This window comes from Mangifera indica, chromosome 10 (genome assembly GCF_011075055.1).
Source record: "Mangifera indica cultivar Alphonso chromosome 10, CATAS_Mindica_2.1, whole genome shotgun sequence".
Classification (NCBI taxonomy): domain Eukaryota; kingdom Viridiplantae; phylum Streptophyta; class Magnoliopsida; order Sapindales; family Anacardiaceae; genus Mangifera; species Mangifera indica.
Window position 1 is genome coordinate 3,139,786 of NC_058146.1, and position 12,660 is coordinate 3,152,445.

Below are 12,660 nucleotides of genomic sequence, written 5' to 3' on the forward strand. Positions count from 1 at the left end.
TATTTTTTAAATTAACGGGTGGGGTCGTGGGCCTTATGTATTTTGTGGACGGTGAGCCACACCAGAGCTGGCCCAATCCACTGAGGCCTCTACATATGATCTTCTTTCTCAGCAAATCTTATTCATTGATTTGTAAACATAACATGTTGGATTTTATGCCAATAATTTTTCATAATTTCCTATACTTTTAATTTTATTAATAAATTATAAACACTAATATTGGTTACTAATCTATTGTAACCAGCTGAGGATAGTTATAAGGGAATCATGGTGATTATGTTTATAATTTTATTATTCATGTTCAACCACACACAATAATATGATTTATTGTTATGTTGATTGTTGGACATTTTTTATACGTTCATTTGTGGATAACGGTTGATTATTGTTTTGTGATGGATTTCATGTTATCAATAAGAAGTTTATATGAAGCTGTTTTATATTCCGCAATATTAAATTATTATTCATGCCAAGTAATTGATAATTAAACAATAATATCCTTTCGATTGGACATTATCCTTAGCGAGCATTACAAACACCCATTCTCCTATAACGATTGGATTGGCATTTGTGTAATGAGTACAACCACGACCTTTTGTCTTCTGTTTGTTGGTTACGCTCTCATTATTTACATATGAAACCTGTCAATGCCGCTCTTGTAATCTCTGTCCATGATATGACTTGATCTCCCTTCAATCTTCGTCGCATCTTGATGTTTCAAATATCTACCTTCTCAAAAATCAACTATCTTCTCTCTTATTAGTTGTATCATACTTGAAATCCATTAAAAGTTTTTTATTGTGAACTCTTTTTATGACATGATTTAATTAATTATTTAATATATTCAATTTCTCTCCAAAATGTGAATTGATTGATGACAATGATAAGATTCTAATCAAAATGGCAATTAAAGATTTAAAGATTGAATCGCATGTTTTAACATTTGTAAAAATATGAAACTGTTATATTTAAAATATTAAAATTAGATATTTAAATGGGTAAATTTTTGATTCATTTCAAAAGTTTTGGATAGTGAAATTATTATTTTGCCATGATAGTATTAGTTTATTTTTAAATAGAATTTGATTTTAGGTAAATGAAAAAAAAGTGATTCATGTTGTAATGGGTAGAACAGATCTTTAGTCCAAACATGGGTGGGAAAATGTGATTCCATCTTTCAATGTTAGAAACTAAACAGTTATTAGAGAAGAGAAAACAACTGAACGACAAAAATGCTTTCCGAATTCTAATCCAACGAACCTTCAAACCGAGAAGTACCCTTTTCCTGAACTTTAAAAACGACACGACATTTCAACATCACAGCCCAATCCCATTAATCCCGCGACTACAGGCCAAGAAGCCACCAACCCAAGTTCCACGTGTTCTTGTTCTATTTGTCCACCTCTTTCCTCGTGCTTATGAAACTTAACTTGTTAGCTCTGTCAGTTTTCAGCCATTTTAAAAACATATTCTTAATTTTAATATAAATATATCTTACTTTTTCATGCTAAGTATCTATGCTTCATTATTAGTCGTCTCTAAAACATGGATGTCAAAGCGGTGTCGTTTTTGGTGTTCTTTTCTCTCCTCCTTGTCTCGGCGATTTCGGCCGACACCTTCTCTGACGATCAGGTGATCAAGCAAGTGACGGACGGTTCCGATGAGCTATTGGGAGCCGAGCATCACTTCACGCTCTTCAAGAGAAAGTTCGGAAAATCTTACGCTTCTCAGGAGGAACACGACTACAGGTTCAGAGTGTTCAAGCGAAACTTGAGACGTGCCGCGCGTCACCAGAGCCTCGACCCGACCGCGAGGCACGGTGTGACTCAGTTCTCCGATTTGACTCCGGCCGAATTCCGAAGGACGTATCTCGGTTTGAGGAAGTTAAGGCTGCCTAAGGACGCGAATCAAGCGCCGATTTTGCCGACTAATGATTTGCCTGAGGATTTTGATTGGAGAGAAAAAGGCGCTGTGACGCCTGTGAAAAATCAGGTTTTCATTTTATTTGATTTGTTCTTTGTCTGTTTTATTGTTATATATAAGATTTTTACTTTGGTTTATATTGCTGGATTTGCTGTTTATGATGATTTTTTAAGTAAACAATTAGAGAGCAGTAGGTTAACCTTTTGATCTTGGTTTTTATGCAGCGATTTTGAATATGGAAAGTTGTTTGATGCTCTTTATTATGTAAAATTCATGATATATTTTATATTGAAAATGGAGATTTTCTGTCTCTTTGAGTTCTTGATGAGTTTGTTACTATTATTTTGTACACATTAACCTCTTTGTATGGTAACTGATTTTAATATTCTTTATTTTATCTTTTTTGGGGATAATTTTCCTAGTGGTACTTCCTATTTATTGCAATTATGATGAATCATGCGTTGATGATGATTATATTGCGGGTTGATTAGGGTTCATGTGGATCATGCTGGAGTTTCAGTACTACAGGAGCTTTGGAAGGTGCTAACTTCCTTGCAACTGGAAACCTTGTTAGCCTTAGTGAGCAACAGCTTGTAGATTGCGATCACGAGGTTCGATTCTTTGTTCCCTTTTTTTTTTCATTGCTCTATTTGCATTTTGTGAAGAAGACTTGTGTTATGTGGTTTATGGTAGATATTATTCTGCATATAGCATAATTGTGAATCTGTATTACACCGATTATCTTCATCCCCCATGAACCTGCATTTATTATTGCTTGATACTGGGCATGATTGTGATTCCTCAAGGATTTTGTGTATGAGAGTTAGCAATTGATTACGAGATATCAAACTTCTGTTGGAACAAATCTTCAATGAAGGGAGCAACTGTTCTGCTAAAGAAGCCTGGTTGAATGTTGTTGTGCTAGAAGTTCAATGTCTTTTTCTTTGATTGTTCTTTTTTACTATGTTAGGGCACCGCAAAACATTTTTTGTTTCCTGCAGTACTGTGTGATGCCTTGTTAATTCTTTTGTGTGATTGTATACACTTATCTTGTCATAAATCCTCTGTTTAACCCTTTGCAATTCCACTGTATTATGCTTACAGGTATATAAGCTGAACTGATACCCATTTTTTTTTTTTTTTCAAATAGGTGCAATTTAATGTGTTCATAAACTTTTGCACACACTGTTTCAAGGGGATCAGCTTTTATATCTAAAGTGCTCATTAAGCTGTAAATTTTTACTCTTCTAATTGATCTTGTATATATCTGCAGTGTGATCCAGAGGAGCAAGGTGCTTGTGATTCTGGATGCAATGGTGGGCTCATGAATAGTGCCTTTGAGTACACACTCAAAGCTGGTGGGCTTATGCGAGAGGAAGACTATTCTTACACTGGTACTGACGGTGGCACCTGCAAATTCGACAAGACAAAGATTGCTGCCAAAGTGGCCAACTTCAGTGTTGTCTCCCTTGACGAGGATCAGATTGCTGCTAATCTCGTGAAAAATGGCCCCCTTGCAGGTAATTAACTGTTAGAGCTTACAGTTATATGCCAAAAGGAATATTTCTTCATTGCTATTGTTTACGGTAATGGTCAATGGCTGTAATTCTCATAACTTTTCCTTATGTGAATGCAGTGGCTATCAATGCTGTATTCATGCAAACATATATAGGAGGTGTTTCATGCCCATACATCTGCTCAAAGAGGTTGGATCACGGGGTGCTGCTCGTGGGTTACGGCTCAGCTGGCTATGCTCCAGTCAGGATGAAGGAAAAGCCATACTGGATCATTAAGAATTCATGGGGAGAAAACTGGGGAGAGAATGGTTTCTACAAAATCTGCAGGGGTCGTAACATTTGTGGAGTTGACTCCATGGTATCGACTGTTTCTGCTGCCGTTCATAGTGACTCTGAGTAGGCTATGAACATTGATGATTTCCATAGAAGTTGTTTTAGATTTATGTGGGCAAAAAAACTTGATTCTACTTTTAATCCATCAAAGCATAAGATTGAAACTTCTTATGCGTGTGGGTTGCTCGTACTATTCAGTGGTCTATTTATTATTACTTTACTGCCTCTTCATCTGACCTGATTGTAAGAATGCTGTATCATTTTATGCAACTGAATTATGAAACACGTGATACCGAGGCATTACTGCTATAATTGAATTAAACTGTCTACTTGTAACATATCTGGGATTTTTTATTTTAAATATATAGTTTATCATAGTTTTACTCTTTAAGTTTTATAATGTGTCTCAAGTGTAGAGATCTTATAAGTTATTTAATTTAATCAATATAATCTTTTCATCTCTAAATAATATAGGATGTGTAGATAAACTTAATATTTCTCCCGTATGGATGTAAAATTTACTTAAGGGACCACACTACTTAAGTATATTTCTATTTTCGCTTGACTGGTTTCTGTGCCCGGAATCAATTTAACCTCCAAATTAAGCACTTATTTGCAAGAAAATGATGGCTTTTTATGCACAAATCATTTTTTTTTATTCTTCACTCTGGACCGGGCCACTGGAATCCAAACCGAATGAGCTAAAAATATCTTATTGTTTCGAAATTTCTGATAAAACATAGCACAAAATTTTAAGTTTTATGCGTTTTTTTTTTTTTTTTTGGGGTTTCATTTACTTTTTATTTAATATAAATAAAATAGAAATCAATTATGAAATTGTTTACAAATGGCACTAACCAGGCTTCCGCATAAAATGCTGCTAGCCTAACAAGGTAACTGCTTATTCCTCCCAATACCATAAAAAACAACCAGTAGAAAGGCACTACACAAGAGCTTCCACCATACATGAAAACATCAACACAAATCCATAGCTATGCGAATTCAACCGCATAAACTTCTACAGAAACGACCAAAATATTTGATGGAGCGGATCATTCATCTACATCATTGAGTAATGCAAAGGAAAATGGACAGAACTTGTAACCATCTCCCTCGTAGAACTTGTTCTGAAATTCCACCCAGTGAAGACGCAAAGCATGTAGGAAAGCACTTAAAGTTTCCATCACTAGCAACACACCAACAGTTGCAAAAATAAAGACAATGATGCCAACAGCAAGGATAATTACGTTGTTGAACCTGCACAAGATATTAACATTACGTTATCAAATATTCTATATCCACTTGATTGCTTAGCTAGAATCCGTAGCCATCTTATTGAGGGTAATAATCCAGAGAGGTACATGAAAACATTAAGAATATCAAAGTCTCAAGATGAGTTAAAGCAGAAGTATGACTTTCCAAGACATGCTTAACTTGGTCGATTTGTTCTAAATTTAACTATAACATATATTCAAAGTAATATCTTAAATTGAACTACAGTTGTTTTTATCTACTGTATAGTTACAATAATATCTTCATTTAGTTATTCTTATAACCTGCAACTACTTTTGACAACATGAAAATGTAGCTTCATTTTTAAAAATGTATCAACTTACCCCCAAGCGAGCATGAGGACCTTCTCATAGAATACACTGGACAGTTCTGAATGGGCAAGACTGCAGAGAGTAAACAAGAACACAGGAAAAATGCATTATCAACCTTCATTAACAAAAGCAGCTCCAATTTAATGAAGTGACTAGTCTATCAAGCGATATATGTTAAAATTTAGTGATCATAAGGGCAGATAAGATAGGTGTCTCTGCAATCACACAAAAAAGGTAGAGCTGATTCCTACTATATTTAATATTCCATTAAGATATGGAAATATTGATCTAATTTAGAAAATACAATTGATAAATCAATCTCATAATTACATACCTCAAAGCCCATAAACGAAGGTATGAAGCTGTGTTTGAAACTGCTCCAAGTACAAACTCGATGGTGTGGATTAGTTGATGTACAAAAACTTCAGTGAACTCAAATTCTTCATGACCATGGGTATCATGGTTAGCTTCTGCTTGAAGAGAATCATCAGTGCTCTGAAGTAATATATACGATTCACCTTGGTGCCTCTGAGGAAAAATGACTATTAGAAGTGGAGGAAAAGGGGGAAAAATCTCTAAAACATATATAAGGAATCAGAGAGCAGAAACCGTCCAGCTTACCTGTTCGTGTTGCTTCTTCAAAAGAAATGGCTTTGGAAACAGCATCCATGGTACAGAAACAAGAGCCAGCAATAACAACACAAGCTGGAAATAGAATGCAAAAGATGGATAAGTGGGATTCATAATATGCAAGTGAAAGATCTTGAAAAGGAGGAAAAGCAACCTGAGTTGTTTTTTGTGCAGGAAAAAGCTGGTTTTCCCCCAACTCGTCAGTAGGGCTCAGGAACATGTATATCATAACGTGATATAAATCAGCTTTTGAACCAGTGCACCACTTTACAATAATAAGGAGTGATAGATAGCCAAACAAGCTGTTTAAAAATATCATCTGTGGAATAAACTGAAACCTGGACAAATGCATAAGAAAATACCAAATTTTAGTCATACACTACAAATCACTCTGACAGCTCAGGAAGATCATAGAAGCCACTGAACCAAGCCGAAAACCAGACTAGCATATCAAACTAACCAAATGTTCAGGCTGTTTCTGAAGAATTTTGCATTGAAATAACTCAATATGATTCCAAGGTTCATCTGCGCCACCCCAAGAAGAATTGACATTTTCATCTTCAGAGAGTTGAGAAAGGGCAGCTCACTGCGGGTACCATGCCATACTGGATCAACACCAAATGGGTAAGTTTCACGTACTTTAATTAAACCAGCAGTAGTAGCATCCCTGCCAAAGAAGAATGCAAAATACTGTCACTATCAACACAAGGATATATTTTGGTGGGAAAATTTTACAAAATTATGCACCAAAAGCTGTTAGACATACCTGCAAGACAGATCTCTGCAGGCATATGCTGAGCGACCAAATAATTCAAATGGGACTGAGAAGAACTCGTTATAGACCAAGCCAGTGTATATTGAAAACAGCGCCATCATCAGAATGACATAACGACCACCAAATGTCATCTCTGTGATGTCTCCAAGCTTCTGCAGTTTATACAATTGTAATTTTACTATAAAGCCGACAGATAACTGTATACTGGAAAAAATTAAACAAAAAACCCGCCAAGCAAAGGGTGAATAACTAATTAAGCAATGAGATTACCTGGCTTGAAAGTTTCTTCTCCCTGAATATAAAAACTAAGGATGCAAGTAACAAACATATTCCATGTCCCCAATCACCAAACATGACAGCGAAAAGAAAGGGGAATGTGACAATAGTGTATACACCAGGATTTGCTTCTTGATACTTGGCCACCCTGCGATTGCATGTTATCATGGAATTTGATAGGAAATCAACCAAAATTCACCCAAACATATAGTTAACAAACACAGAAAATAAAGAAAAACTAAGGGGGATTTACAATAGATAAACCAGCAATTGAAGAGCAGCAGTCTCCCAATTACGGTCATTTAAGGTCGGAAACCTCCCAAATCAGCCCTGAGGCTGCCTACAACCAAAGGTTGCCCAAAACTCTAATTTTCTCCAATCCTCTCAACAACCCCAACTATGCTTTTTATACATTTATTCCACCCCTAGAATTCAGGCATGTGTCCCCCTAAGACACTAGGTCCTAACAGAGTTCAGTCGCTATCAATTTGATCTCACTTGGCAAATAAATATACAGATTCCCATATGCCACATGCATAGAATAAATACACATACTTACAAACACATTACCCAGAAAGAGATTCAAAGGATAATTATGTCCTAAGTAAGATTGAGCTGAGTAGTAAGATGAGAATTCATATAAGATTCTAATACAATGTGAGAATATACACTGGACATCCTCTACACTTCATATAACTTAGAGAGTCATTGTACTAAAATATTTAAACATACACTAATGAATAAACAATATTCTCCTAGACTTCAGCATAAAACAGAAACTATTTTTCAGGAGCTTTCTCAATATATGCTGCCTGTTCTATTAACCTCAATTGTTGTATGACATATACACCCACAAAATGAACTTTACAACAACTATGGGATCCCCCACTGCTACATTCCACAAAGAGGCTGAATGAGAAATATATTTAAGCTTTGAAGAATAAAGTACCCCTATCCAAGAACTTTATTTATTTGTTGGTTTTTGCCTTTTTCAGCAGTTGGTGGCTATATTGGACAAGTTCTTAACTATAGATTACACAATGGGGGAGCAAAAATTTTCTAGAGGATGTTATGATCATTGAACATTTCAGAAGCTTTAAAACCAAAGAAATTCTTATGCTGTGTCTTTTCACAAGCTCAACAAGAATGTGCTGCACCTGATGTGTCTGACCTCCTTATCCAGCAGTAGCTCACAAAGGACATGTGGGCTCATGCTGCAGAACTTTTTTGGGTACTTTTGGAATTTCCCTAGTAGACAATTCCTCAGGAATGGCATCAAGAAGGTGACATAGATTCCTTCATCTGGGCCAAGCTAAGAGTTTACATACTATTGTTGGCAATACCTAGCAACTTAACTTAAGCTTTGTGTTAACAAAATAACAGAACCAGGTTAATTAAATTTGAATCATATTGCATGATCAAATTTAGAACAACAAATTAATTTTTTTTTATAGAGTTCCTGCTCAGATGAACGTTGTGGTGATAATCTTAAAATAAAACTCACCCATATGCATCAACAATCTCCTGAAAAGCAGAAGTAAATTTGTTTGTGCGAAAATAAGTAGCTGGTGCTTCCTTTGTATGCAAAACCTGGAAAATGGCTCCAACTTGTGAGTTGGAGTCAAAAGCAGCCCGGTTCAATGCTTCCTGAATCTGCACAGATGAGGTTGATTTTTTTGTTTGTAAGTAATCCAAAACAGTATCTTTGAAGCAGATCAATATTATTAATTTATTAATTAAGCTGAACAACTATGATCTCTGTTGAAAGCTTGTAGAAACAAATGGAAAGCATTCACCTGCTTTGTGGCAAAAACAGGACTCCACCCCTCAGCCACAAGACACTTTTTTGTCACATCAAGGCTAAGCATGTTCAAAGTGTGATAGATGGATTTCTCCTTCTTCACCTTCATGAGTTCAAGATAAAATATAAACAAACTGTACACATTGAATTGATCAAATCTAATGTAAAGAACCAAAAGATGAAAACTAGCTCAAAAAGTAATAAAAATTTTGACAGACCAAAAGATTCCACTGCTCAAATTGGTCTCCAATAGTTTGCAACAAATTGCCACGGTGAAGCAATCCAGCATCTATAGTAGTCTTCAATTCTAAGAGTCTTCCAGAAACCTAAAATTTTAACAAGTGAAAAAGTTCAGTTCTCTGCTTTAGGAATGCAATTATCATACTTGAACATATAATATTTTCTAATGAGAGAATACTTGGTAAGCACATCACAACTTGATTTCCTGCACTTTCTTAATTCTAAGTCCAACATGATCCTTATTCAAGAACATCAAAAAATGCTATGGACTCATCTTATTGTAAACACTCACTTATAAATAGCAAGTTTCAATTTTAGAAGGAAAAGAATATGTAGAAATTAATGTCCCAATAAATAATAAAAAGAAACATTAAAATAATCAAGCGGCAGTCCTGATCAAGGACTGCATAAAGAAAAAGAAAATGCAACAGCATCAAACTAGAGTGCATTGCATACCTCTGTGATTCCCTGAGCTTGTTTCTCCCAGTCTTCAGAGAAAGGATATCGATTTGCCCCAAAAGCTTCACAAATTTTCAGGATTTTGTTCTTCGCTCTTTCACCAGAATAGAAAATCACAAATACATTTTTCTCAACCTGCTCATTGGCATTATCAAATCAATTAAAAGAATACCGAAAGGTTAAGAAATTGCTGCTTCACAATTCAAATGAATGAAGAAGGATATTTTATACAAGTATGGATGCCCAGCTATCTAAAAATACAAAACAAAAACAAATTTCTAACTACAACCTTTCATCTTTTAGAATTTTATTTAATTAGAACCAAAAATACTTGGTATCTATCAAAATGTTGTCTTGCTGGGACTCACCTTCTCTCCAGACGCAGGATCAATGACAGGGTCCTCAACAGCAACCTGCTTTAAAAACGCATTACCCCTAGTAGCACGAAAAAGAATCCTCTCAAATGCCATTGATTTTTCTCTAGGAACAAGACCAGCAAGAAAACCCAATTTTACTTGCTTCGACGGATCCTATAAAACAGACAGAAAAAATGTTATGATGAAATATAAGAGCATACAGGTGGCACCAGTAATCAGAAAAAAGAGAGGAGGTAAGTAAATTGGTGTCATTACTTTCTCTTGTAATAAAGGTGCTTCAATGATCTCTTCAGCAGTTTGCCGTGATTCCATTTCTCTCTGCTGAGCTGTGGCACTGTGCAGAGCTGAAGAAAAAAACTCACCAGCCTACAAGTTGATAGATTATGAATAATTACAAAATGAGAACATGGTGAATAACTAATCCAGCTTAATTAAGAAAATTAAGAAAACAAAGACATGGCACAAAGAAACATTCTAGTCTCTTTTCCACACACCATAGTGAATTTTGTAGCTTTGCATGACATAAAGATATTAATATAATAAATCTATTAAATCAATTCTATCATGATAGATGTTCATGATCTTGTGTCATGTGTAACTTGAGGCTTCAGAACTACAACAATAATCGATGACTAACAAATCTGTACCTTATGTAAAACGAGCTTATATTCTGCAAGTTCACTGTATGAGCGTTGGAGTTTTTCTCCATTTGCATTAATTTCAACCAGCTCTGCCTCCAGTTCTCCAAGTTTTACCTAGCACACCAAGAACAAAAAAGGAAATCATGTATTACTGATTAAGTTACCAACTTCATTTAAGTAAATAAATAAATAAAGATCATAACACACCTCTAGGTCATCTATATTGTTGTCAGCTCTTGTTGTGGACTTAAATGACAGTGTCAAACCTGCTTTCAGCATTTGATCCTTGAAAAAATGTAACTTGCGTGCCATCTCCCCACATTTTTTTATCTTCAGAAGAAAAATAAATCAGTAACAGATGCCAGTACATCAAAATATTAAATTTCTACCCAATATCATGCCATCCAGAAGTAAGATCGTTAACTACAAAATGATTTAAGATTACTTTCTCTTTTGTTAATCATCGGTACTTTGCACCTCAATCTGATACAAAGTAGCTAGAAGCATAGAAGATGAGAACTAAAAATATAATAAAAAAATGATCACAAACCTGAGCAGCATAGGTTCGTTGAAATGGACTCTTCTCCGCATTAAGCTGAAAGAACACATTGCACACACGACATCAGTCACATTCCAACTAACAAATCACAGTTTCCCAAGTAAAAGTTAACTTCACAACTAATCTCATCAACAAACAAGAACGTAAAACCTCCAACATTTCTAGGTATAACTCAGTAGCATTAGTTAATTACAAAGCAGCAGATCATTCAATTTAACTCTCCCAATCAACATGAATAAAAGAAATTTCAAACAAAAAATAACACCCGAGAAAAAGCCTAGTCCAAAACACCAAATTATTCAATTACTACAAAATTCGAGACCTCAAATAGAAAAAAATGAAGTGAAATTCATAATCATAGAGTGTAAGTACATCTTTGAACTGAACAAGGCCGAGTTCACCAAGATAGGAGACAGTGACGTGAGCGGACTCGATAGGGATGATAATTTGGACCAATTGCATCGGCTCAGATCGGAACAGATCCATCGGCGGGCAGCATCCGCTGCCTACTACTCCTCCGTGCCTCTCCGCCATTAACGCCACAGCGTCTGATGCGATTTAACGTGGATTCGATCAGGCTCTCTCAACTTGCGACGGAACGCGCTGAGCAAAACCACACACGGGTGAAATAGAGAAAATATCGTTGATTGATGATGATACGAGACAGACAGAAAAAATTACAATAAAACTATGTGTGTATATTTTTTATACATAATTTATATATATAAATAAGATATTATTATATGATTAGATATTTTTTTATCATATGAGGACACATGTTTTAAAATCATCCACTTATATGATAACATATCACTGTATACATGAATTATGTACTAAAAATAGGTATACATAATATTGCTCAAAAAATTATATTTGTTAAGTTATGGGTAATTATTGGAAAATTAATTAAATTAAATACCATTTTAACCCATTCCAATTTATACCCAAATCATGATGGGATTGAATTTTATTTTATTTTATTTTTAATTCAATTGCATAATAATATTAAGTTTTTATTCATTATTTATATATATAATTCATTAAAATATTAAAAAAATCAAAATTCAAGCTAATTAAAGAAAGTTGATAAACTTCTATGCAAGTAGCGAAATTGGTAAAATTTTTAAAGTGAAAATTTAGATTTGTGTCTCTATCTCATTTATAAAACTTCGATTATTACGTTTGTAAAATCTTAATTTATCAAATATAATAGTTGTAATTTTTGAAATCTCCCAATTTGAATATACATATAATATCATATAATAATATATTACACATCACACACAGTTTTATTAATATTATTTTGTGGTGTGTTGAATATAAATTATGAATTATGTTTCAAAATGAAGAGTAATATAAAAATGTAGGGTTTATTGATAATTTATCACAAGGGTTATAGTGACTTCATCATGTGAAATAAATTAATACCTGTCAAAATTTATATCAAATTTTTAAGAATACATTTTGTATTTTTAGTTATATCTTTTGATACTAGAGACTTTTAAATTGAGTGTAATGAATATTT

At 34.5% G+C, this 12,660-nt stretch overlaps 2 protein-coding genes across 2 annotated transcripts; one reads left to right on the forward strand and one right to left on the reverse strand.

The window, feature by feature from the left end:
* The first annotated feature begins 1,497 nt into the window (after positions 1-1,497).
* Positions 1,498-4,111, forward strand: LOC123228022 (cysteine protease RD19A-like). The gene is made up of 4 exons (XM_044653208.1): positions 1,498-1,992; positions 2,415-2,534; positions 3,197-3,443; positions 3,560-4,111. The coding sequence occupies exons 1-4, from the start codon at positions 1,546-1,548 to the stop codon at positions 3,838-3,840; spliced, it is 1,095 nt and encodes a 364-aa protein (XP_044509143.1). The 5' UTR covers positions 1,498-1,545; the 3' UTR covers positions 3,841-4,111.
* A 472-nt stretch (positions 4,112-4,583) lies between these two features.
* On the reverse strand, positions 4,584-11,811 carry LOC123228020 (V-type proton ATPase subunit a2-like). The gene is made up of 18 exons (XM_044653206.1): positions 11,508-11,811; positions 11,127-11,171; positions 10,784-10,906; positions 10,583-10,690; positions 10,191-10,301; positions 9,927-10,088; positions 9,556-9,693; positions 9,078-9,185; positions 8,855-8,962; positions 8,563-8,711; positions 7,053-7,206; positions 6,774-6,934; positions 6,468-6,674; positions 6,162-6,345; positions 5,999-6,082; positions 5,712-5,905; positions 5,390-5,449; positions 4,584-5,030 (listed from the first exon to the last, which is right to left on the reverse strand). The coding sequence occupies exons 1-18, from the start codon at positions 11,667-11,669 to the stop codon at positions 4,826-4,828; spliced, it is 2,463 nt and encodes an 820-aa protein (XP_044509141.1). The 5' UTR covers positions 11,670-11,811; the 3' UTR covers positions 4,584-4,825.
* Between the last annotated feature and the right edge of the window lie 849 nt (positions 11,812-12,660).

Bases quoted from the DNA above. Each gene is read 5' to 3' on its own strand.
- LOC123228022 (XM_044653208.1), top strand. From the start codon at position 1,546: ATGGATGTCAAAGCGGTGTCGTTTTTGGTGTTCTTTTCTCTCCTCCTT. The intron at 1,993-2,414 runs GTTTTCATTTTA...CGGGTTGATTAG, and splicing joins TGACGCCTGTGAAAAATCAG to GGTTCATGTGGATCATGCTG. The intron at 2,535-3,196 runs GTTCGATTCTTT...ATATATCTGCAG, and splicing joins TTGTAGATTGCGATCACGAG to TGTGATCCAGAGGAGCAAGG.
- LOC123228020 (XM_044653206.1), bottom strand. From the start codon at position 11,669: ATGGCGGAGAGGCACGGAGGAGTAGTAGGCAGCGGATGCTGCCCGCCG. The intron at 10,089-10,190 runs GTAATGACACCA...TCTGTTTTATAG, and splicing joins CACCTTTATTACAAGAGAAA to GATCCGTCGAAGCAAGTAAA. The intron at 8,712-8,854 runs GTGAATGCTTTC...TCATCTGTGCAG, and splicing joins CTGTTTTTGCCACAAAGCAG to ATTCAGGAAGCATTGAACCG.